At 42.0% G+C, this 22,551-nt stretch overlaps 1 protein-coding gene across 2 annotated transcripts in view; it reads right to left on the minus strand.

The window, feature by feature from the left end:
* Positions 1–22,551, minus strand: part of ARHGAP28 (Rho GTPase activating protein 28) — a 109,047-nt gene that overhangs the window by 44,228 nt on the left and 42,268 nt on the right. For both annotated transcript variants that reach the window (XM_032805219.2, XM_032805229.2), the window contains exon 2: positions 4,930–5,132. In XM_032805219.2, coding sequence (XP_032661110.1) covers positions 4,930–5,132 — 203 coding nt within the window. The remainder of the gene's footprint in view (positions 1–4,929; positions 5,133–22,551) is intronic.

Consider the following 22,551-nt stretch of genomic DNA (forward strand, 5'->3'; position numbering starts at 1 on the left):
TTAAAGAAGATGAATGAAACCCCTTTCAGTCCCACATATGTTGTGTATGAATGCTGTCATTTGACAAAGGAAGGCTGGCAGTAATCCCCTCTGGTTTCACAATATCCAGTACTGCACAGGGTATTCCAGATGAGGCCACACCCTTGATTCATATAAAGGCAACACAAATATGCAAAAGAGGAAATGGACTAATTTTCTCTTTCAGAGCAAAAGAGCTAATCAAAGAGCTCTTTCTTAATATATTATTTTTTTAAAGGCATACTTGTATTTCCACATTTGCTCTAATTTTCCTTCCTGATGTACCAGAACCTGTACAAGGTGTCTATCAATCTGTAGATACAATTTACTGCACTTTGGCAGTTAGATGCACAAAGAAACAATTAAATTGCTTGGGTTTATGTAAGAGCCATTGACCTTGTTGCTTAACTTGCTTACCTATCCACAAGCCCCCAGAAACATACATAACTTTATCTCTCCGCTGTGCGTGTATGGCAGAGTGACCAATTTATTGATCCACTCCCTGTATCTGGTGTAACAGCTTACTTCCACAAATAGGACTAATGACTGCTCCTTTTCCTCCTGCCTGAGTTTGGAGATGTTGATTCTCACGCTGTTCTCACTCCTCTTTTTGACAGTCTCTATTTTTATCTGCATACATTGCTGCTCCATCTACATTCTCGCCTCTTCCAGTTTCATGGTTAAATTAATCTTGGCTCTGGACCTGAAATGTTCTTTCCAAGAAAATGTTTGTAAACCAAGCTTGGCTTTCACAGTGCCAATGAAAAAAATAGTAGGGCTATCAAGGGATTAAAAAAATTAATCGCACAATTAAAGAAATTAATCACAATTAATCGCACGATTAATCCCACTGTTGAACAATAGGATACAATTTATTTAAATATTTTTTCATGTTTTCTACATTTTTAAATGTATTGATTTCAATTACAACACATAATACAAAGTGTACAGTGCTCACTTTATATTTATATTTGATTACAAGTATTTGCACTGTAAAAAAACAAAATAAATAGTATTTTTAAATTCACCTAATACAAGTACCGTAGTGCAATCTCTTTAGCTTGAAAGTTGAACTTACAAATATAGAATTATGTACAAAAGAACTGCACTAAAAATAAAACAATGTTAAATTTTAGAGCCTGCAGGTCCACTCAGTCCTATTTCTTATTCAGCCAATCGCTCAGACAAACACATTTGTTTACTTTTGCAGGCGATAATATTGCTCACTTCTTGTTTGCAACGTCACCTGAAAATGAGAACAAGTGTTCTCATGGCACTGTTGTAGCTGGTGTCATAAGATATTTAAGTGCCAGATGCACTAAAGATTCATATGTCCCTTCATGCTTCAACCACCATTCCAGGGCACATGTGACCATGCTGATGACAGGTTCTGCTTGATAACAATCTAAAGCAGTGCGGACCGACGCATGTTCATTTTCATCATCTGAGTCATATGCCACTAGCAGAAAGCTCGTTTTCTTTTTTGGTGGTTCGAGTTCTGTAGTTTCCCCATGAAAGCATGCTCCACACCTCATCCCACTCAGAATTTGGAAGGCACTTCAGATTCTTAAACCTTGGGTCAAGTGCTATAGCTAGCTTTAGAAATCTCACATTGGTACCTTCTTTGCATTTTGTCAAATCTGCAGTGAAAGTGTGCTGGGTCATCATCTGAGACTGCTATAACATGAAATATATGTCAGAATGCAGGTAAAACAGAACAGGGGACATCCAATTCTTCCCCAAGGAGTTCAGTCACAACATTTAATTAACACATTTTTTTTTAATGTGCGTCATCAGCATGGAAGCATGTCTTCTGGAATGGTGGCTGAGGCATGAGGGGGCATATGAATGTTTAGCATATCTGGCATGTAAATACTTTGCAATGTTGGCTACAAAAGTGCCATGCAAATGCCTGTTCTCACTTTCTGGTGACATTATAAATAAGAAGCGGGCAGCATTATCTCCTTTAAATGTAAACAAAGTTGTTTGTCTTAGTGATTGGCTGAACAAGAAGTAGGACTGAGTGGACTTGTAGGCTCTGAAGTTTTACATTGTTTTGTTTTTGAGTGCAGTTATGTAACAAAAATAATCTACCTTTGTAAATTGCGGTTTCATGACAAAGCAATTGCACTACAGTACTTGTACGAGGTGAATTGAAAAATACTATTTCTTTTATAATTTTTACATTGAAAGTATTTATAACAAGTAATATATACTTTGATTCCAATTACAACACAGAATACAATATGTATGAAAATGTAGAAAAACATCAAAAATATGTAATAAATTTCAATTGGTATTCTATTAACAGTGCAATTAAAACTGTGCTTAATCATGATTAATTTTAAATCGCGATTATTTTGAGATAATCATGTGAGTTAACTGTGATTAATCAACAGCCCTAAAAAATTGTAAAATGGGGTGTGAGCATGGTCAAAAAGATATTCTGCTTAGATGTCACCAAGATGTTGGTGGATAGTTTTCCTCATCATTTGGCCAGCTGTAGTACTTAAAAACAAGAGCTATGTAGGAATGACAAAACCAAAGGATGATTGAACAGGAGTGAAACTATTTTATAGAAGTAAATACTGCATAAAATGATTCAAACATGTTTTAGCTAAATGGACTTAGTTAAGGACTAGGAGCCATTGTTGGTTTTGTTTTAAAGTTATTTTCACACAGTATAATCCTCTGGTTTCTATTTAGAAATCAGTGTCTAGATACCATGATAGGGAGCCAGAATCCTCAATGTACAACTCCTTTTTTCTTTCAGAGAGTATTTCTTCTTAAGGCTTATGACAATTTCCATCTCAACTTTTCCTAAACTTTTCCATGCTACTCTTTAAGAATTCAGCTTTGCCCAAGTGTCTCTGCTCAGCTCAGGGTGCAGCTCTGAAATGAACCTATAGAGTTGCCCCAGTTCTCAAAAATGCAGAGAACCTGCATTTTGGTTCCTCTCATGATTCCATGCTTTCCAATTCCATGGCACACAGCCTATGTCTAAATACCTCACACCTCATTGCTGATGGGATGACGAACCTGCAGCCAGGGGTCTCCCTGTACCGCTTGGTGAGCCTACTGCTCAGCCTTCTGTGATGTCACTAATGTGTTCATTGCTTGCCCCACTTCTTCAGCCCTATAGCTCTCAAGATGAATTCTCTTGCCCTTGATTGCTAATGTCAATAGTATGAAAGTTCTCTGATCTTTCTAAAAACACATGATCATGAGAGAAAGATTATTTTGTCTCTAATAAAATTATTTATGTTGGGCATGATTTCCCCTTCACTTCCTCCTCAAACCATCTGTTTCTCTTCCTCTTCCATTTTCCTCAAAGATGTATCAAAAGATTTTTATTATTTTTAACGGATTTCCACATTGATTTTCTTGTGTTTTGGCTCATTAGTAAGTAGTAGTGGTGTAATCTAAATTTGATTTATAATTATAACTGAGTATTCCAAAAACTGTTGGTCCAATACCCCAAATATTTTCCTAATCCTCAGTGGTTAGAATGAGCACTTCCTCACTGAATATGTTTCTGAAAGCAACAATATTCAGGACACATAGCGGTAACTACAGCATAGAAATATATTGGATTTTACCCTGCAATTTCATTTTTAATTCAGAGCAGAGGGGACAAAAAAATAAATCAATGAATGTAATCAGACAAACGATAAACCTGAGAATGCAGAATAATCTATATAGTTGTGAACGTTTCAGTTAACAGCAGTGTACTGTGATGTTTCTGAAAATGAGGATGATTGGTAGCAGCTCAGATATTGCCTAGACTCCATAAAGGTTCAGTTACCTAAACAGTGCAATTAAATTGCATTGAATGTGGCGGTAAGCCAGTAACATCCTAATTCTCAATAAAAGTTGAATTGAAAGAACACAGTACAGTGCTTTTAAAATATAACCCTAGATGTTACGTCAGCTCAGGCTTCTGATAAAGAAGTATAGTTTGCTTTTGGATTGTAACAGACTTGTGTAATAATAACAGATATGTAAAATATCAAACACTCTCCAATTCAAATTTCAATTTTCAAATATACAGTGTTAGGAAAAAGACCAGGGGTAATTTATTTTGAGATGGCATAGAAAAGTGGAAACATATTCAGTATGGTTCATATTAGTGATGAATGAATTTCAAAAAGTTCTGAAGTTTGAATGACATGAGTATCCAAAAATACAGATTCAAACAATCTCTCTTAGGTTTAGATGTTGGTTTGGAAGTCTTATAAAAACAGGCCCTCACAATGATACATCTGAATGATAGCCATATTGAAAATGGTTAAATAAACCCTTTTTTCTGGGTGTTGCACAACTTCCTCTTTGGGTCATAGCTAAAACAAGGAAGAGAACACACACAAGAAATTAAAAGAAAACCAAAAAAAATTGGACTTCTAGTCTTCAAATAGATTCAGTTTTGATTTGTTTCATGTTTGGGATGAAATTGCGTTTAAACTCCTCTCTTAGCTGCACGATTTCATTTATCTACTCTCTCTTACTGAAACATGGGTAAGATCAATTCAGAAAAATCTGATCCAGAAATCAGTGTGCCAAATTCCTGAAAACACAACATTGAGTAAGTCTCTCTCTATATCTATATCAAGAACTTACTCTGTGTTGACTATTAAATTCAGAAATGGAGCTCCCATTGACATAGTATCATTTTGGCACGTTTGTGATTCTTGGCTAATACTATGGATGGATGGGCCCAAGCCAACCCTCCAGATGTAAATACCTTGGACTTTAAAGGAAATCAGCATTCCAATTCACATTTTATGGCTCAAGCCCATCTGTACATTCATTACATCCATGCTGGGAATTTGGAGGAGTGGAGATCAGGAGATCAGTGAAAGAGTTTAGTCAAAGTAAAATATGGGAGGACAAGTTTGGAATTTGTATGCTCACCATCAGCTGGTTTGAGTTCTAATAGTGTTTGTTCTTCTTGTCCTTGTTCACTGTTTTCCTTGATACTTTCCACTTCACACCAGAAATCCTCCATTGAGGTGCTATCCACGGAGGCCTGGGAATTTGAACGGCTGAACATGGGAGGACGTAAGGACTCATTGGAAAGCATCCTGTTAATTCTTCGGCACTGAGGGAGGGATTTTCTGGAAGAAGATAATGATCAAAAATGGAAACACTGTATCTTTGTCTTTTTTCTGAAGTTCTATCTTCTAACACAAAAATGAAGCTTACAGTCAATGCATCAATTCATTCTATTTTGAGGTGGGCTGTGGACATAAAGGAAACAAAGGACAGAATGAAGGTAGTCTTCACTCAGAATATTCTCATTTCGCAGCTTTAGTCACAATCTTAGGTCACCTTTGTCATTATTTTGGGTTTTTTTTATTTAATACAATTTTTTTTTTATATTGTGAAGTGCTGATTATTAGCAGTGGACTGGGCACTGGACTGGGACTCAGGAGACCTGGTTTCTCTTCGCAACTCTGTCACTGCTCTACTGTGTGACCTTGAGCAAGTTACTTTACTTCTTTGTGTTTCAATTTGCCCTTCCCGCTTTACTCTGTCTGGTCTGTTTTGCTCCTAAATTGTTCCAGGCAGAGACTCTTATACTATATGTGTATATGTTCTGTATGTCCACTATATGCCCAATGAATGTATGATCTTAGTTGGGCCTTTTTGCATGTCTGTAGTACACACAATAAATAAGACTAAGTGTGCAATGGGATTTGGAGAAAAGGTTCTAGTGGCAAGGAGAAGTGTCCCAGGAACTGGAGAAGAAGGTTCTGTCACAGGGCCATCCAGTACTCACCTACTTGAATTAACAGAAATACAATTTCTCTTTCTCTTCCTTTTCAGTGTGTCATGATCCTGGCCAACAACTCTTTATTCAAACCCACAGACATCTCACTCCATAAAAATGTATTTCCCTTTTCAGGGTTCCCCGTCCCATCACTGTTTTCACGATGGATTTATAAACAAAATGATTTAATGCCAAAGAATTCATTTATTCTTTCCCTCTTGTGTAGTTGTTCGAACTGAGGTGCTGGCTGTTTCTCTGAGAATGCCGGAACACTCCTTGATCATTTGGGTGGTCTAAGCCGATTAGTGCTGCAGCCCAGAGCTGAGCTCAAGCTAGGGATCAACAGGGGAAACAATGGAACAACAAATTCCAGCTGTGGACATTATCAGTGCTTATACAAGGCAAAGCAGAGCTGTTGTCCCATTTCTCTCTTTGATTATAGAATGTACATTACAAATGGCATGCTTGCCAAACATGCCCATTTGCACTAGCCAGATGATAAGGAAGGAATTTAAGCTTTTAAAGGGGTGAAGAAAATATTTCCAAAAAGCAGAAAAAAATATGATTCTGATAAACGCTCTTTTGGAAGAGCAAAGTTGTAGTCCACATATTTTCTCATGAACTGCTAGTAGTTTAAACATACAGTGACCATTATTGTTTTAATAAGGGCAAGGAACAATCAAGAAAATACAAGGGGAATTCATGACATCAAAGTGGTTAAAGCTATTTGAGTGATTTCCATGGAGTCTGTCCATTGGAGAGACCAGAGCATCTCGGTTGGCTTCAGGACGTAAAACCTCAGTTGACTGAGTCACCAGTGAAATCATCATATGGCTCTGTGTGGAAACTGTTATCCCTGTTATTTCCAAATCCCCCCTCTCCTCCCCCGACCCCACGCATCGGCAAGAAACACAAAAATGTAAATAAATCCCAGAATCTTTAAAAGCCATGTGGCAATAGCTCACAGAGAGCTCTAATAAAGTTTTAGTTATTAAAATAAAACACACCATAGCCAATCTGAGTATCTGGAGAGGTAGGCAGTGTTTGCTAGTCAAATCAATACAACTACTAATGTTTCTGATCTGATATTCTCAAAGTTAATACAGAACATAAATCGGATGAAAGATGCACTTCTATAGTGACTAAACCGAGATTGGGGCTCCATTGTACTGGGCATTGCAGAGTTGTGCTCCAAAGGGAATATGATACAGCAGTTGTTCTTAGCCAGGTGCTGCAATGCCCAGGGTGGTGTTAGGGAGCTGTGACCACTTTACCCTGCTCAGAGTGTTAAATAGGAGAGGGTTCCCAGCTGAATGAGGAGACAGGTCCCCATATAGAAAAATTTGAGAACAACTAATCTAAATAGACAAGATAGACAAAGGTTAGGGGAAATAATTACTGTCTCTATTTTACAGATGGGCAAGTGAGGCCTACACAGATTAAGTGACTTGCCTAGGGTCACACATGAAGTCTGTAGCAGAGCCAGGAACTGAAACCAGATGTTAAGAATCCCAGTCTAGCATCTTTATTACAAGACATCTTTCCCTTCTCTGTAACTAAAATGCAAGTGAAGATTCTTGTTTAAAAAGAGCTTCTGCATGACACCATTTCAAAGAACAGTATCTCTGTTACAAACGCTTGTCAAAAATCAAGCACACATATCAGGTCAGAATTCCTTTAACAACAGTCATTATAATGCTCCTTTCATTCTTGCAATCAAATCTATGTTGAAGAGGCAGCAGAACATGTTCCCAGATAACATAACTGGCTGGATTGGACTGTCTTTTAGTCATTGTCAGGGAATTCAAACATTTCCTGCCTTTCCAGTGTGTGGAATACTGACCATGACCCTTGCGCTCCTGGAGCATCAGCCAGCCTGATCTCTGGGCTCTGACTCCTTCAGCACTCAGCTAACTCAAACTGAGGCCTTACATCACCATATTAGGAAGAATCTGTACAGAGTTGGTGGTTTCAACAGCAGCTAATATGGTATTTTGTAATATTACCATACAAAAAACTAAATGCAGAACAGATGAGTAGCATGGCAACATCTAATGTGACAACCAACATTTACCAAATACATCCAAGGTTACAGAGTAATTAACATATATTCAGAACAACATTAAAAGTACAGAACAAAATTTGAAAATCAGAACAGTCTCCCAGGAGTTGCATATTTGAGGTTTGTTATCTCATCTCAGATTAAATCATGCTGTGTAAGATTTACATCACAAGAAAGATTAAGCAGTGACACATGCATCTTATTGGTATACAGCTGAAGTTTGCTTCCAAGTGGTCTGGTTCACACATTATTCTGATGCTTGCTATTAAGAGCATGTGCATTCAAGTAGACTTCCAGCTGCCTTACTGATCCATAAATTTGGACTTTTGGTCCTGGAGGAAGTGTTTTTGCCCGTAAGTGACAGCAGTGTTTGTCTGCATTTCCTTCTAGCAAATGTTTTTCAAAACAGTTTCAGGAAAAATACCCAGGAGAAGCAAAGCAGGTCTATATTCGTCATCACTGTTAACTCACTCTTGAAAGAGACTGATCGAGCACTGACTCAGCACACTGGATGTGAGTGTTCCTAGAATAACTGCTCAGCTGAGGCTAAGTCACCAGGGAACAATGGAAGCAGTCATCCTACCCTTCAGCAGGGCCAGCTCCAGCTTTTTTGCCACCCCAAGCGGTGAAGAAAAAGTAAAATAAACCCGATTGAGCTTCCGCCAAAGTGCTGCCAAAAAGAACGAGAGGGAATGAAGGACCCACCACCGAACTGCCACCAAAGACCAGGGGATGCCACCCCAACAATGGACAGACTGCAGCCCCAGGCACCTGCTTCCTTCGCTCGTGCCTGGAGCCGGCCCTGACCTTCACCCACTTTCTTCACTCAGTGGGGCCAGGTTTTTTATTTTTCTTGCTGGCTATTAGGCCACTAAACTACTGAGAAGATCCTGTTGCTCTTTAAGGAACACTTGAAAAGAAGTAATGATACAGGAGTAGCAATAGTAAAGGTTAAGCTTCATCTATCTTAGTTACCCTCTCTTCCTTTGACAACTTTTTACAGGCAGGCATGAGCTGATCAGATAACAGTCTGACCAAAAATTAAGAGGAGAAGCTCATGCCCAGATCTTCTAGACAGAAGTAAAGACAAATGCAGAAAATGCTGGGAGAGAGAAATGAGTCTTCAAACATCAAACAAATACTGCAGTGATGTGACTAAAATGGATGAAATAGTTTATAAGGTTGGGATTTACAAAGCTTGCAAAAGGCAATGAAGATGGTAAAAGAGAGACAGTGAAAGAACTTGCTGTAAGGCCGCGCTCTCACTCATCATTGATTACAGAAGAAAGGGTTAAGTGCCAGTAATGAGAAATATGAGGGTATCATGTTAAAAGTTTTCCACTGAAAACACTTTTGCATGGAAGCAGGATATTTCCATAGAATATAAGGGAACTGACAGTTACCTTCTAACAAGGAAGTAGTGTAATGGTGAATCAGACCTTTGTATGTACATTTTATTTTCTCTCTGTCGGAAATCAATGTACAATTTAGAACTTGATCACACACATTGATTTTAATACTGCTCAGCCAATCCAATAAGCAGCTCTTTTCACATACTCCTGGAAAAGATAAACCAAACCACACACAAGGGGCTAGTTTTGGTGACACCTAATTATTGTTCAACGGCTGAGAAATGATAGGTCAGTGATTGCGTTTTCAATTTAATTAAGTGATGGGTGGTGAAGAATCTATAAAACAGGAGAGCAATGTAAACACCTTGTACTCAAAAGTTGCATTTAAACCTTATACAGGCAGAAAAGAGGGGAGACATTCTTCTTCTGTGGTCATAAAGATTCATTTCATATGACCACTAGGGATGCCGCACCACAATTAGTCTGTATAAATGCTGATGGGAAAAGGTAATTGGAAAATGAAGAGTAAAAGTTCTCACAAGTACTGTAGCATCAGGATCTCTCATCGCATGCAGTATTCATCAATGTTGTGTCTGAGTAGCTAGATTATCTACTGAGTGTTAGCAAGCCTTCAATGGCCCAAAAAATGCTGTCGGGTAATGTTGAATGTAGCCCGAAACCTCTTCATGCCTGAATTTCTGACACATGCACAAAAATGCACTTCTGTCCCCTCAGCCCTCTCCAACTGCCTGTTATTTTTTAAAAGCTTTGTAGTGGGCACTTAAAATCATATAAGAGACTTTCCCCTGTGAATTGTGAACCAACTTCATTATAAGCTGTTAGAAAGCTGACATTTCTTTACCAGTTTCATTTACAATCTACTTTGAGAGACAGGTATTGTTTTTCAAGAGAACACACAATTGATGCCAAATATCTCTCAGACCTATGATACAGATATCCAGTGTAAAGCAGTAAGCTGGCCTACATTAGTACTGTTATGCCTTTTGACCCAAATATTTGAGGTCTTAAAAATGGATGAGTCAGCTATTTATTTAATGTAATCCTGTTTATTTATGAAGCGTACACAAAGTCCTGTTTCCTGGACCATAGTAGGAATTAAACAATAGAAGGCAGTTTCTTTGGCCATAGTTCCAACCCTCTTTCCAGCTAGTATTCTGCCTACAAAGCTCTCTTTACCTTCTCTCAGGCCCTTGCTTCCACGGTTTCTCTTGCTGTCTACTAGGATATTTGGCTGCGTGTCTCTGTTCCTCGTTGCTTCTGGGAGCTTCTGCCCATAGACACATATACTTCCATCACAAAATGACCAGTGAAACCTCCCTCCCCACATAGCTCTGTTTCTGACAAGCCCTGCATGTGGCCTGTGCTTTGTGTGGTGGCTCCTATTTTTTCAGGAGCCCTTACTCCAAAAAAGGAGCTTATCTGCTTCTTACATTTATCCTGACTGAAGGGCATCCATCATGCCCACCAACTTCAACGAAGCTTCACCCAAACTCCACTGTAACTTTTACCATGCAGCTGACAAACAACATGACAGTGCACAACTGAGGCCAGGTCTACACTGCGACTTTAAATCGGTTTAATGGCCGATATACCGATTTAACGCTGTATCCGTTCACATGACGTCGTCATTAATATCGAGTTAAACGGCTCCTTAAATCGATTTCGGAACTCCTACCCAACGGAGGGAAAGACGCTCGAAATTCTGTATAGCGATATACCGATGTATAGTGTCTCTGGAAATCGCCAGGTTATGTGGCCTCCGGCGGATCCCAGAGTGCAGCCACTGACTGCTCTGGCACAGCATAATCTGAACTCGGATTGCAGCGGCAGGTATAACGGAAAGCCCCATGCGGACTTTTGAATTACATTTCCTGCATTGCCACGTTGGAGCTCTGATCGCACGGCTGGCATTTGCAGATCTGAAAATCGAAAGAGCCGTCAGAGGCATTGCCGTCGGGGTACTCAGGTTGCTATCGCTGTTTGGGCTTTAATGGCAAATCTTATGGTACAGCTCCGTTCAGAACCGATAATGCAAAGGTTTTAATTAAAACACTCAGGATACCACAGCGCTGCGTGACAAGCGTAGGAAGCAGGCTTTCATGGATGCTCACTGCAGAGAGGGGAAGGGCGAACACTAGGGGTACTGGGACTCAGCTTTCCACAGTCCACAGCAGTTCTCTGATAATTTTATTGCTTCTTGCTGAGCTTCCATGTCTGTAGGTTAACCAACAGATGTCTCGCGCTGGTTCAGGACAGCTCCTAGTTTTTTATTCTCCTCCACCACGTGAAAAAGGGGAAAGATTTGCCTGTCTACTGTGCGTTTATGCTCAATGCCTCGTCGGTCCGCGAAATAAGCGCTAAAGGGTGTCTGCTGCCTTCAACAAGGGAGCGGGTGACTGTAGCCCAGCCCAACCTGGGAAAATGTTTCCTGCCCAATCAGGCACTGTGCTCTCACACGGGTGGGACTATGGATAGCTGAGGAACAGCTACCCACAGTGCACCGCTCCTGAAATCGATGGTAGCTTTGGACCATGGACGCAAACAATCGATTTCAGGATCCCACTGTGGACGCGCTAAACCAATTTTATTAGATCTGTTTTGTAATATCGGTTTAAGCTAATTCGAAATAATCGTGCAGTGTAGACGTACCCAGACAGTGCAAAAACATTGCCAATACTGGATCTCGCTATTGATTTTCACAAAGGGCCCAGTCTCAAGACCTTGTAGAACCGTGCCCCAAAATCATATTCACAGCTCTTTTCAGCAAAGTGCTATTGTTAAATAGCCTGAGATCTCATGTTGGCATGACTTGATTATTTTATTACAAAACACACAGTATGTCAGTGTTGCACATTTACTAGTGAGCTATGAAGTATTATAATAAATACTGTAACTAATATTTTTATCTTTCAAGACCTTTCTTTCCACCTCCAAAATACATTTTGTCTTGTTGTAATCTTGATTTTTTGATATTATGCTCATTTGCTTAATCATAAAACATCTGCCCATTCTCTCAATCGCTAATAGGAATTAGTAAGGTCATGCTATAATGTTTGTGCCCAGATGTTACCTGCCACCAGTTAATAAAAAACATTTTACTCTTTAACTATAACTAGCTTTTGTACAACATGTTCAGAAAGAAGAATTGAAATCTTGCTAAAATATTAGAAAGGAATACACTGTGCCTGGCCTGTGCATAAGCAGTAGAGAATGGTCATCAATCTTCCTCTGTTAATGAGCATGCAACTTGAAGGCCAGACACAATCAGGGTCCCAGAACTTGGGGGAGCATAAAAACTATTCCTTCTAAGTGCTCCCTGGGGTGGATAATGACCCAAAAGGATAGGGAGGGGCAGGAATGAGGTGGCACACAGCCCTGATTCTGTCTTAAACTAGCTCTCTCACCAAACCTGTGAGCCCAACAGGGCCGCCCAGAGGGGGGAGAAAATAGGGCAATTTGCCCCAGGCCCTCAAGAGAATATAATTTTCAATAGTTCTGCAACTTTTTTTTAAGGAAGGGGCCCCCAAAATTGCTTTGCCTCAGGCCCCCTGAATCCTCTGGTCAGCCCTGGGGCCCAATGTACCAGGAGTAGCATATAACACCCACTGAATGCTCCCCATGCAAGCTCTGGGAAGTATTATATTGCTCCTCATCTCCAAAACAAAGCTGTCCCTCAGTGGTATGCCTGAATCCTAAATGATTCAGAATAAGAAGTCTGTGTATTATCAATAATAATAATGCACTCCGAAAACTCTCCTTCTTTCTTTGGTGGGTTGGAAAAGGATGCTTTATACAAACATATTAAGAAGCATCTTGACTTAGTAGAATTTGTATTTAAAAGCCAAATATGCTAGTTTATAGGTTTTATGAAATTCAGATGTGAACAAATTGTAGGCCTGTACCTTAGACCTAGATCTAAAAGGATATAGTCAAGATAAGAATTAGTCATCATATTCAATGACACCTTCCCTAGGCATCCCTTCCAACTTGTAAAATCCTGCCTTATGGGACCACTTTAAATATCCTCAACAGTATCCAAGATCATAAATGCAAGGGAAGTAAGTTCTTTTGACCCCTTGGTGTTTGCATAAGGCAGGCTTCACTGTAAATGAAAACCCGCACATAACGTTAGATTATCAAAGTGTCTTACAAACATTAGTTTATTAGGTCTCTATATGTGAAGAAGATATATTTCATTTGGAACTAGAATAAACTCAGGCACACAGCTAAGTGACTTGCTCAAGGTCACATAGTGAATATATGGTGGAGCCAGGAATGGAATCTAGGAGCCCCCACTCCCAGTATTCTGCTGTAATCACTAGATAAAACTCCCTTCCTGTGTTTATATATTATGGTCTCATTTATGCATGGTATTGTACAAATGGTAAAGAGGGGAAGGAGCCTTCCCCAACACCATGCCGTTGTGCATTCACCCCAGCATGGCCACTGGGATGATCATGGGCTAAGTTTAAGAGCTTCCCCCGGTACTTAGTTGGAACCACCAACCATTTGTGCGGCTGCCATTCTTCCTGGTGTCCACCAGAAAGAATTTCCTTGTATAAAAGTCCTTGGTCTTATAACAAACTGGGATCGGGTAGAAGAGCTGAGAGGCGGTGGGGTGCTCCGTGCCACCACCAAGCTTTCTGAAGGCTGTCATTTGCTTCTGCTCAGTCTGGAACTGTTCCCTTGAGGCTGGGGACACCAGTCTTCCTCAGACAGTGGACTTGGCTGGTCCCTCTGGAAGCGATGTAGGTGATGGGGTTGTTTCGTTGCTGGTGAACCGCTCCTTTCGCTGGTGCACCTGGGGTATTTCAGGCTCGGATGAGCCTCTTCGGTATGGTTGTCTGTTGCTTCTTCCAGTTCAAGCTCGCTGGCCCCCTCTGGCGTTGAGGTTGAAGATGTGGTTGCAATGCTGGTGCTGGTTGTTGTTCCAGTTCCGGGCCTGGGACTGGAGGTGCTGTGGCTGTTTCAGTCGTTGGCATGGGATCCGGGTCCACTACCTCTGTCTGGGTCTCTGGTACACAGACGGGTTCCCTGTGGATGGCTCAGGAACAGGAATGGGTCTGGAAGCTTGCCTGGTTTGGCTGCGTGTAACCATTCCCACTCTCTTGGCCTGCTTCACTTGGTGGCCAAGTCTTCCCCAGTAGCATGGGGATGGAATAATTGTCATTAGACTGCAAAAGTCCACCTTCCTGACCAGCCTTTGCACTGGACAGGCAGTTCAGCTGTAGGCAAGTCTACAGCTTGTGACATGAAGGGGTAAATGGTCACTTTGACCTTTGGGTGATGAGTTTGGGATCCACGAAGGATTGGTGGATAGCTGACACTTGTGTCCCCGTGTCTCTCCACGCGGTAACCTTCTTTCCGCCCACTCTCAAATTTTCCCGTCGCTCCAAGGGGATTTGAGAGTATCCAGGCCTGGGGATCTTTGTGTGATGGTGGTGTAATGACTTGCACCTGGGTAGGCTTCTTTGGCAGTTGGCCTTTATATGTCCCAGTTCATTACACTTATAGCATCTTCCAGCTGACGGGTCACTGGGTCAGAGTGAGTTACTGGAGACTGGTGAGGTGGAAGAATAGGGTGTCTGTGGCTTTCCTTGGGTTGTAGTGGGGTTTTGGGTTGCCCTCGGTTGTAGGGTTTATTGTCGGTGTGCCCCTGGGGTTTCATCCCCTTTACAGTAGTTTTCTTGCTTTCTGCCACTTCCATCCATTTGGCTCCAATCTCCCCGCCTCGGTGAGATTTTTGGGTTTTCCATCTTGTATGTACGTGTTATGTCCTCAGGAACACCATCCAAGAACTGCTCCATTTGTATGAGGAGGTGCAGTTCGTCAATGGATTGAACATGGTTCCTGATATCCAGGCCTCATAATTCTTTCCAACGTAGTAGGCGTGTCTGGGAAATGACACTTTTGGGTTCTGAAATTGCACGGGCATGATCTGGGGTTATCCCCATTCTGTATCTAGCCTGGTTTGAAACAGTTTATAATCGTTCATTTGTCCTTTGGCATTTCAGCCACCACCTCTGCTAAGGGTCCACTGAGTGTTGACCTAGCTCTACATCTACTGGTCTTCAGGAATGCTGTACCCAATGCAGGCTCTTTCAAAATTTTCTAAGAAGGCCTCAGTGCCATCACCTGCCTTGTAGGTGGGAAATTTCTTGTGCGGTTGAACAAACAACTGGCGACGGTGGTTAGGATTGGTTGGGTTCCGTTGCTTAGCCTGTTCTAATCCAGGGCCTGCCGTGGGCCCCCTCGTTTTTTTCATCTCTCGTTGGTGTTTTTCCATCTCTCGTTGGTGTTTTCCATCTCTCGTTGGTGGCTGCATCTTTGGCTGCTTGTTCTCTTTGTAGGCTTCCTCTTTTAACTCCAGCTCTCTCCTGTGGCTGGCCTCTCTTTCTCTCAGCTCCATCTCTTTCTCTTTTATTTCTAGTTCTTGTAGTTTGTTTTCCATGTCTCACTTGGTCGTGCGTTTCTGATTTGTGCCTCTGCCTCCAGTCTTGCTAGCTCCTGTTTCAGGTCCTTGGTAGTCATGGTTCTTGTTTTTTTGTGTGTGGAGTGCCCTCTGGTGGTTATTGTCTGAACTGCTGGCTCTTGTTGTCTCCTGGGGTCTTCGGCCTAGCAACAATGCCTTTATAACTTACTAGCCTCTCCCGAATAGTAAAAAGCAAAACAAAACCCTCTTTTGTTTTACAAATGTGTTCTGGCTGGAGTGCTTTGCTGACCACTTAAGGCTGCTTTGTTTAACAAACGACCGTCGTTACCTTTAATAGCCCTCCCTATGCACAGCTAGCAGGGAGCAAGGAAAAAAAATTCTCTGGCTGCAGTTTAAAAAAATAACCCTTCCCTCTGCTTATAACCAGCTAGCAGAGAAGCAAATTAATAATCTTACTGGCTTTTGGATTCTTATCTTTCCCACTTGCTGCCACCATGTCATAGCTTCCTACTCAGATTTGAACCTTAGCGTTCATAAACTGAGAAGCTAGCATGAACCCTCTAAGCTTAATTACCAGCTTAGATCTGATATCGCTGCCACCAGCCAAGCGATTTCCAGGGCTTGGCTCCCCCTCTGGTCTCCCAAAACCTTCTCTGGGGACCAAGACTCAGAAGCCCTGAGTCTTACCACAAAGGGAAATAAACCATTCCCTCCACCTCTCTCCCACCAGAATTTCCTCTCTGGGCTAACTTGAGAGTTACTGATGCAACCTCTTTACATCACAATACCAAGAAGCATGTTCCTCTCCAGGACCGCGCTAGGTTTCTGGCGTCCTAGGCGCCGGACATTTCGCTGCCCCGCGCGCGGGTCTTGCGGCTCTGGCGGAGCTGCCGCAGGCATGCCTGCGGCAGTCCACCGGAGCCACGGCTCCCTGACCCGGGGGGCAGGGGGGGGTGCCCTGGGTGCCGGGTCGCGGCAGCGGCTCCCTGACCCCGGGGGGGGGCGCCCTGGGCTGCGGCGGCGACTCCCTGACCCCGGGGGCGCCCTGGGCTGCTGGTCGCGGCGGTGACGGCTCCCTGACCCGGGGGGGGGGCACCCTGGGCTGCGGCGGCGGCTCCCTGACCCCGGGGTGGGGGGGACACCCTGTGGCTGCCCGGATGCGGCGGTGGCTCCCTGACCCCGGGGGGGGGGGTGGGGACGCCCTTGGCTGCTGGTCGCAGTGGCGGCTCCCTGACCCCGGGGGGGCGCCCTTGGCTGCCGGGTCGCGGCGGTGACTCCCTGACCCGTGGGGGGAGCCCTGGGCTGCGGTGGTGGCTTGCTGACCCCAGGGGCGGGGGGCCCTGGGCTGCCGGGTCGCGCGGCGGCTCCTGACCCCGGGGGCGGGTTGGACGTCCTGGGCTGCCCAGATGTGGCGGCGGCTCCCTGACCCCGGGGGGCGCCCTGGGCTGCCTCGCGGTCGCGGCGGCGGCTCCCTGACCCCGGAGGGGGGGCGCCCTGGGCTGCAGCGGCGGCTCCCTGACCCGGGGGCGCGCCCTGGGCTGCGGCGGCGGCTCCCTGACCCGCGGGGGCGCCTGGGCTGCCGGCTGCGGCGGAGGCGCACTGACCCGGGAACCTTAATGTATTGCCTTAATGTATTCCTCTACATGTGAGAGCTCATAAAGGCTAATGCCGTAATGGCACTGGGTTCACTAGATAGCTGATTGAAGGTACATGGTCATGGTGCCCATGCACTTCAGTGCAGCTGGCGCCATGTGAGATAAAAGCTCACACTGAACCTTTCCGAAAGGCAGTGTCACACACTCATTGCTTCCCAGAGCTCTGGGAGCCATCAAATCTGAAGTAAGCACAAAACCTATGGGAGCACGACCACTCATTGGATGGTGAGTCTCTGCACTAACCTATAGCTAGTCACTCTGCATTACAGATTCAGCATAGCAATGTGTGTGCATTTTGTATAAGAACATAACATAAGAACACAAGAACAGCCGTCCGAGTCAGACAAAGGTCCATCTAGCCCAGTATCTGTCTAACAACAGTGGCCAATGCCAGGTGCCCCAGAGGGAGTGAACCTAACAGGCAATGATCAAGTGATCTCTCTCCTGCCACCCTTCTCCATCCTCTGACAAACAGAGGCTAGGGACACCATTCCTTACCCATCCTGGCTAATAGCCATTTATGGACTTAACCACCATGAATTTATCCAGTTCTCGTTTTAACGATGTTATAGTCCCAGCCTTCACAACCTCCTCAGGTAAGGAGTTCCACAAGTTGACTGTGCGCTGCATGAAGAAGAACTTCCTTTTATTTGTTTTAAACCTGCTGCCTATGCAATTGTAAACATGAATAAGATTAGAAAAGCCTGGGCTAACATGCAGACTGATCCAGAATCAATTCACACCATATAATATGGGATGGAAAGGCCTTTACCAGTAGCTCACAGTTAGTCAGACTCATTATTTACAACATATACATGATACAGCTACAACTGCAACAAATCTAGTGAATCTAGAGAACAGATGAGGTTTAAATAATTCAACAAGCAAAGGAGACTAAGTAAAACCCACATGAGCTTCTGCACTGGAGGTTGTTAAAATTTTGTTTTGCCTCTAGAACCACCAACTAGTTTGCACAAGAAAGGAGAAACATGAAAATATTAAACACACAAAATGGTGCTGAAATAACAGTTAGGGGCAAATTTTCCATCATGCTCAATACCGCCTCTAATTTTGTCCAGGCAAATATGGTAATTGTGCACTTAATTACTGTATTTGCATGCAGAAATACTTCTTTGCAAGTGCAAGATTACCTAGGTACCTATTTACCATACTTGAGATATTTCTAATGTAGCTATCCCCTTAGCACTGAAATACCGTTATTACTGTTCTTAGATAGTAACTGAGAAAAGAATTTGGCCCTAAGAAACACGGAAAAACATGGATATTTCACCCCTAATTCAACCCTTTATGACTCTAAGGTTTGATATAATTTTACAATCTGATTCTTTGTACATCTCAACTGCTGACCCTCACTATAAGGATGGCGTGTAGGGAGGCAATAGTACTCTTCTCCATGAGTCTGACTTTTAAGTGTGACAGACTTGGTTCGTGATGACCTGCTCACATATGGTAGGAAGTCCCTATGACAGCTTTAAAAATGCAATTTTGTTTACAAAAATCCATTTAGAGCATCCCTCGATCCTTAACTTCAAATCTCAATGCTCTATAATCATTCACTTCTCACCTTTACTTTTAATTCTAGTTATTGCAATTGCAACTTTCACTGTAATATATTTCAAAGGGGCTAAGCCTTAGAATTCACAATATATTAACTACTAATCACATTGCATGATTCATATCAAATACCCTGCATTACATTAGCAAGCATTATGGTCAGCAACGTTTGCAGGATCGGCCTGAAAGAATGCAAAATAACCAAAAAGGAATTTTTAAAGACGTCTAAAAAAATTCTTTGGTGAGGACTTCTTGTTAAATATTTCCACAGAGGAGGAGACAACACTGACTGTTGCAATAAAAATCCTGGGCCAGACTTTCAGATAATTGTAGAGTGTCAGAGAACCATTGACTTTAATTGATCTCGTATGTAAAAACCAAAAATGCCCTTATTCAAGGTATTAATGGTATTAATTACACATGGAAGAAGTTTAAAAACAAATGTACTTCTCACTATTTCTCTCTGCTATCCAATAGCTTGGGGTTTGCCACAGAACAATTTTTAACCCATAATCTATCTTTTTCATGGTGTGTTGTAATTTATGGCATATTGGGTCACTGTGATGTAATGAAAACTTGGTTGGAAAGTTTTTTTTACCCAAATAAACATATGAGTATAGTACTATTTTATGTTACACAAGTACACTTGTAGGGATTATAGAGTACTTTGGAAAGAGTCACAAATCAGCCCAGTAGAAATACAGTGCTTGTGCTGGTAATACTACTTAATAAAAACAATGTAGCTGTGATGTCTAGAAGAAATACTTCATTGCAATCTGCTTCTGTTATTGCCTAAAGAAAAACAATCATCTAACATGGCAGTTGCAGAAGAATGGATGATTAGTTCTTTATCTCTCTGTATTTCTAGGTATTTAATCTGGACCTTATCCCCAGAGTATCTAACTGATTTTACATGCTAAAAAGTCAAGGTACAAAACATAAACAGCTCAGCCATATAAAGATACAGGTTGAAATCCTAACCCTATTGAAGCCAATGGGAGTTTTGCTATTGACTTCAGTGGGGCCAGGATTTCATCCACAGTCTATATATAAACAGCCACATTAGAATTGAGATAAACAGGAGACAATTTGGCTAACTTGTTTATGCTCCTAAATGTCAGATTTTTAGGTTTTATTAAATGTAATTTAATTTAGAATGAAATAAAGTAAGTAACAACTAACCTCATCTACCACTCAAACCATCATTAATTGGTATTTTTTGTAGGCATCAAGGCAGAGATGGGTCTTGAGGAGATATTTAAAGGAGAAGGGGTTGGTAGACTCACATACAAGTGCAGGGAGGGTGTTTCATTTATAATATAGGCACAGCGATGTTTGTGCAAGAAGTTGTCAGATGAGTGGTTGGGGCTGGTATTACTGACAGAGTGATGGTGGGTGAAGTGACACAACAGGAGACAAGGCCAGGGAGGAGCAGAACTGAAGATGATGATTGAACTTGATGCAAATAGGGGAGCCAAGAAAAATGGAGTATAAGATCGTAGAGTTCCAACAAACTACACTCCCTGGTTCCTATGCAAAATGTCATGAGAATCAGACTTCCCTTATTGTGCGTTTCCGTTTTCAACAGAGGTGTGAAGAAAAAGATGGAAAACAAGCATTTCTTACATTTTGGCTACCCATTTCTCATAAACGGGGAACCTATCAAAATAAATGATCATCTGTGGTGTTAAAGTGATTACTCAGCCTGTGCAAAACTACCATAAGAAAGGTTTCTGCATGTGGGATTGTCAACGCAACACCATAAATTCCAAATGTTATTTTTCTAACTTGGACTTGACTCATTCATACTGAGATTCTCAGTATGAAAAGGGCTTGATTTAAAGAGCCAACAGATTCAGCAATGGCTCCAAACCACTTGGATTCCAATGTGGGCTGGAGCTACTTGGCCATATTAGCCTTCTTTATAACAGCCATAAAAAGGACAAAATCACAGTAAGCAAAATATATTAAATGGGAACATAGGAAACCATATACCAAAGGATGATCCAGATCCTTCCAGTTTCTCTCAGCTACGTTAATAGTGGTCACATCCCACAACCTTTTGGCTAGATATTTTTTCTACTTATTTTCTTTAAAGGTCGACCAAAAACATTTCATGCTGAAGGGCTCCAAAGGCTGCAGAATGCAGCATGTCAGTTACTTCAAAGCAAGCTATTCACCCTGCCTCCAGAGTCTTTGAAGGTTCTGTAGCTGGAGGGAATGCTAATCTTTATAAAAAATGATCACTTTAAGGGTCTGATCTTGCAATCCTTTACTCATGCGCGCAGTCCTAACTTACAGATGTAACCTATGTAGTTAACAGAAGTATTCTCATGAGGAAGTATTATATCTTTATGGTGCAATTCTGCTTCTATTGAAGTTTGTTTTTTTTAATCATTGACTTCAGTGGACATAGGCTCTAGCTTTTAGAAATCTGTGAGGGTAGTGGGCTTTTGTTCCAAGAGATGTATTCAAGATTCTAATACTTGATTAAGATCCAAACATGTTGTTTTAGCTTGCAAACATTTTTAAATAGTACAAAATACCAGTCTGGATTATTTTGGGAAATGGAATCCTCCTATGGTACAGAAACCCTCTAGCAAATTCTACCCCATCCACCCCAGGCATCAATATCCTGGGTGAGCTCTGGCTGCTATGACAGCCTGTAGAAAGCTTGAGATTGTTCATAGCAGTACTGGGAGACTAGCTTGGCATGGACCAATTCTAATATGGAGTATTCTCTCTTTGGCGATGCTGAGTGTTCCTCCACTACAACTGAAAATTGGACCCTAAACGTCAAAGATTCTGTTTTGGTGCTTGCTGGATTAGGGCAGCAATATCACTGAAACAGTAATAATTAAAATATCATCCCAGCCATAGTCAGGAGTACTTCACATCTTTAAACCACTGTACAGACTCTAGCTAATTAATCATCACTATACACCGAGAGTTGGGCAAATGAGCATTATTATCCCTATATTATAGATACAGAGGAGTAAAGGGACTTGTCCAAGGTTACGCAGCAATTCTGTCACAGAACTAGGATTAACACACAAGAATTCCTGGCTCTCGTTCCCATGCTTAATCCACTAGAGCATGGAATCACTAGTCGGATTTAAAAGTGCCGCAGACCATAGACTAGAGCTCTTTCTGCTTTTAGAGTGTTGCCTGATTGGAGCTTCTAACTGAGCTTTGTCAATCCACCACATATTCTTGTCTGGATGTTCTATAAAAATTATTAATATCACTATGCAAACATAGTAGATCATGTCCAAATGCTCAAATGTAAACTGCCTGGTAAAACTAAGCAGTTGTTGCTCTCCCTATCATCACAAATCCATGTCTCTCTTTCCATTCTTGTCCAGATAAGTGCCATGATGCATGCTAGGAGTGAACACTCTCAGGATGATCATCCATCTTTTAATGATCATATCAGCTCAGTGACTATGCAGGCACTCTATGAATGTTACAAATCTGTAACGCTATCCTCCCATGAGGACCCTGTATTGCTTTTCCATGCCATTGTTATAATATATCTTGGCTGAACTGTTGTAACATTCTCCCTTTGGAGAATTTCCAGACAGGGGCTATATTTACGTCAGTTACAATGGACTCAAAATGCCTCTGCCAGGATTTTTAAAACAGACTAACATCATCTTCTGTTT

The sequence above is a fragment of the Chelonoidis abingdonii genome, chromosome 2, assembly GCF_003597395.2.
Source record: "Chelonoidis abingdonii isolate Lonesome George chromosome 2, CheloAbing_2.0, whole genome shotgun sequence".
NCBI classification, from domain to species: Eukaryota; Metazoa; Chordata; order Testudines; family Testudinidae; genus Chelonoidis; species Chelonoidis abingdonii.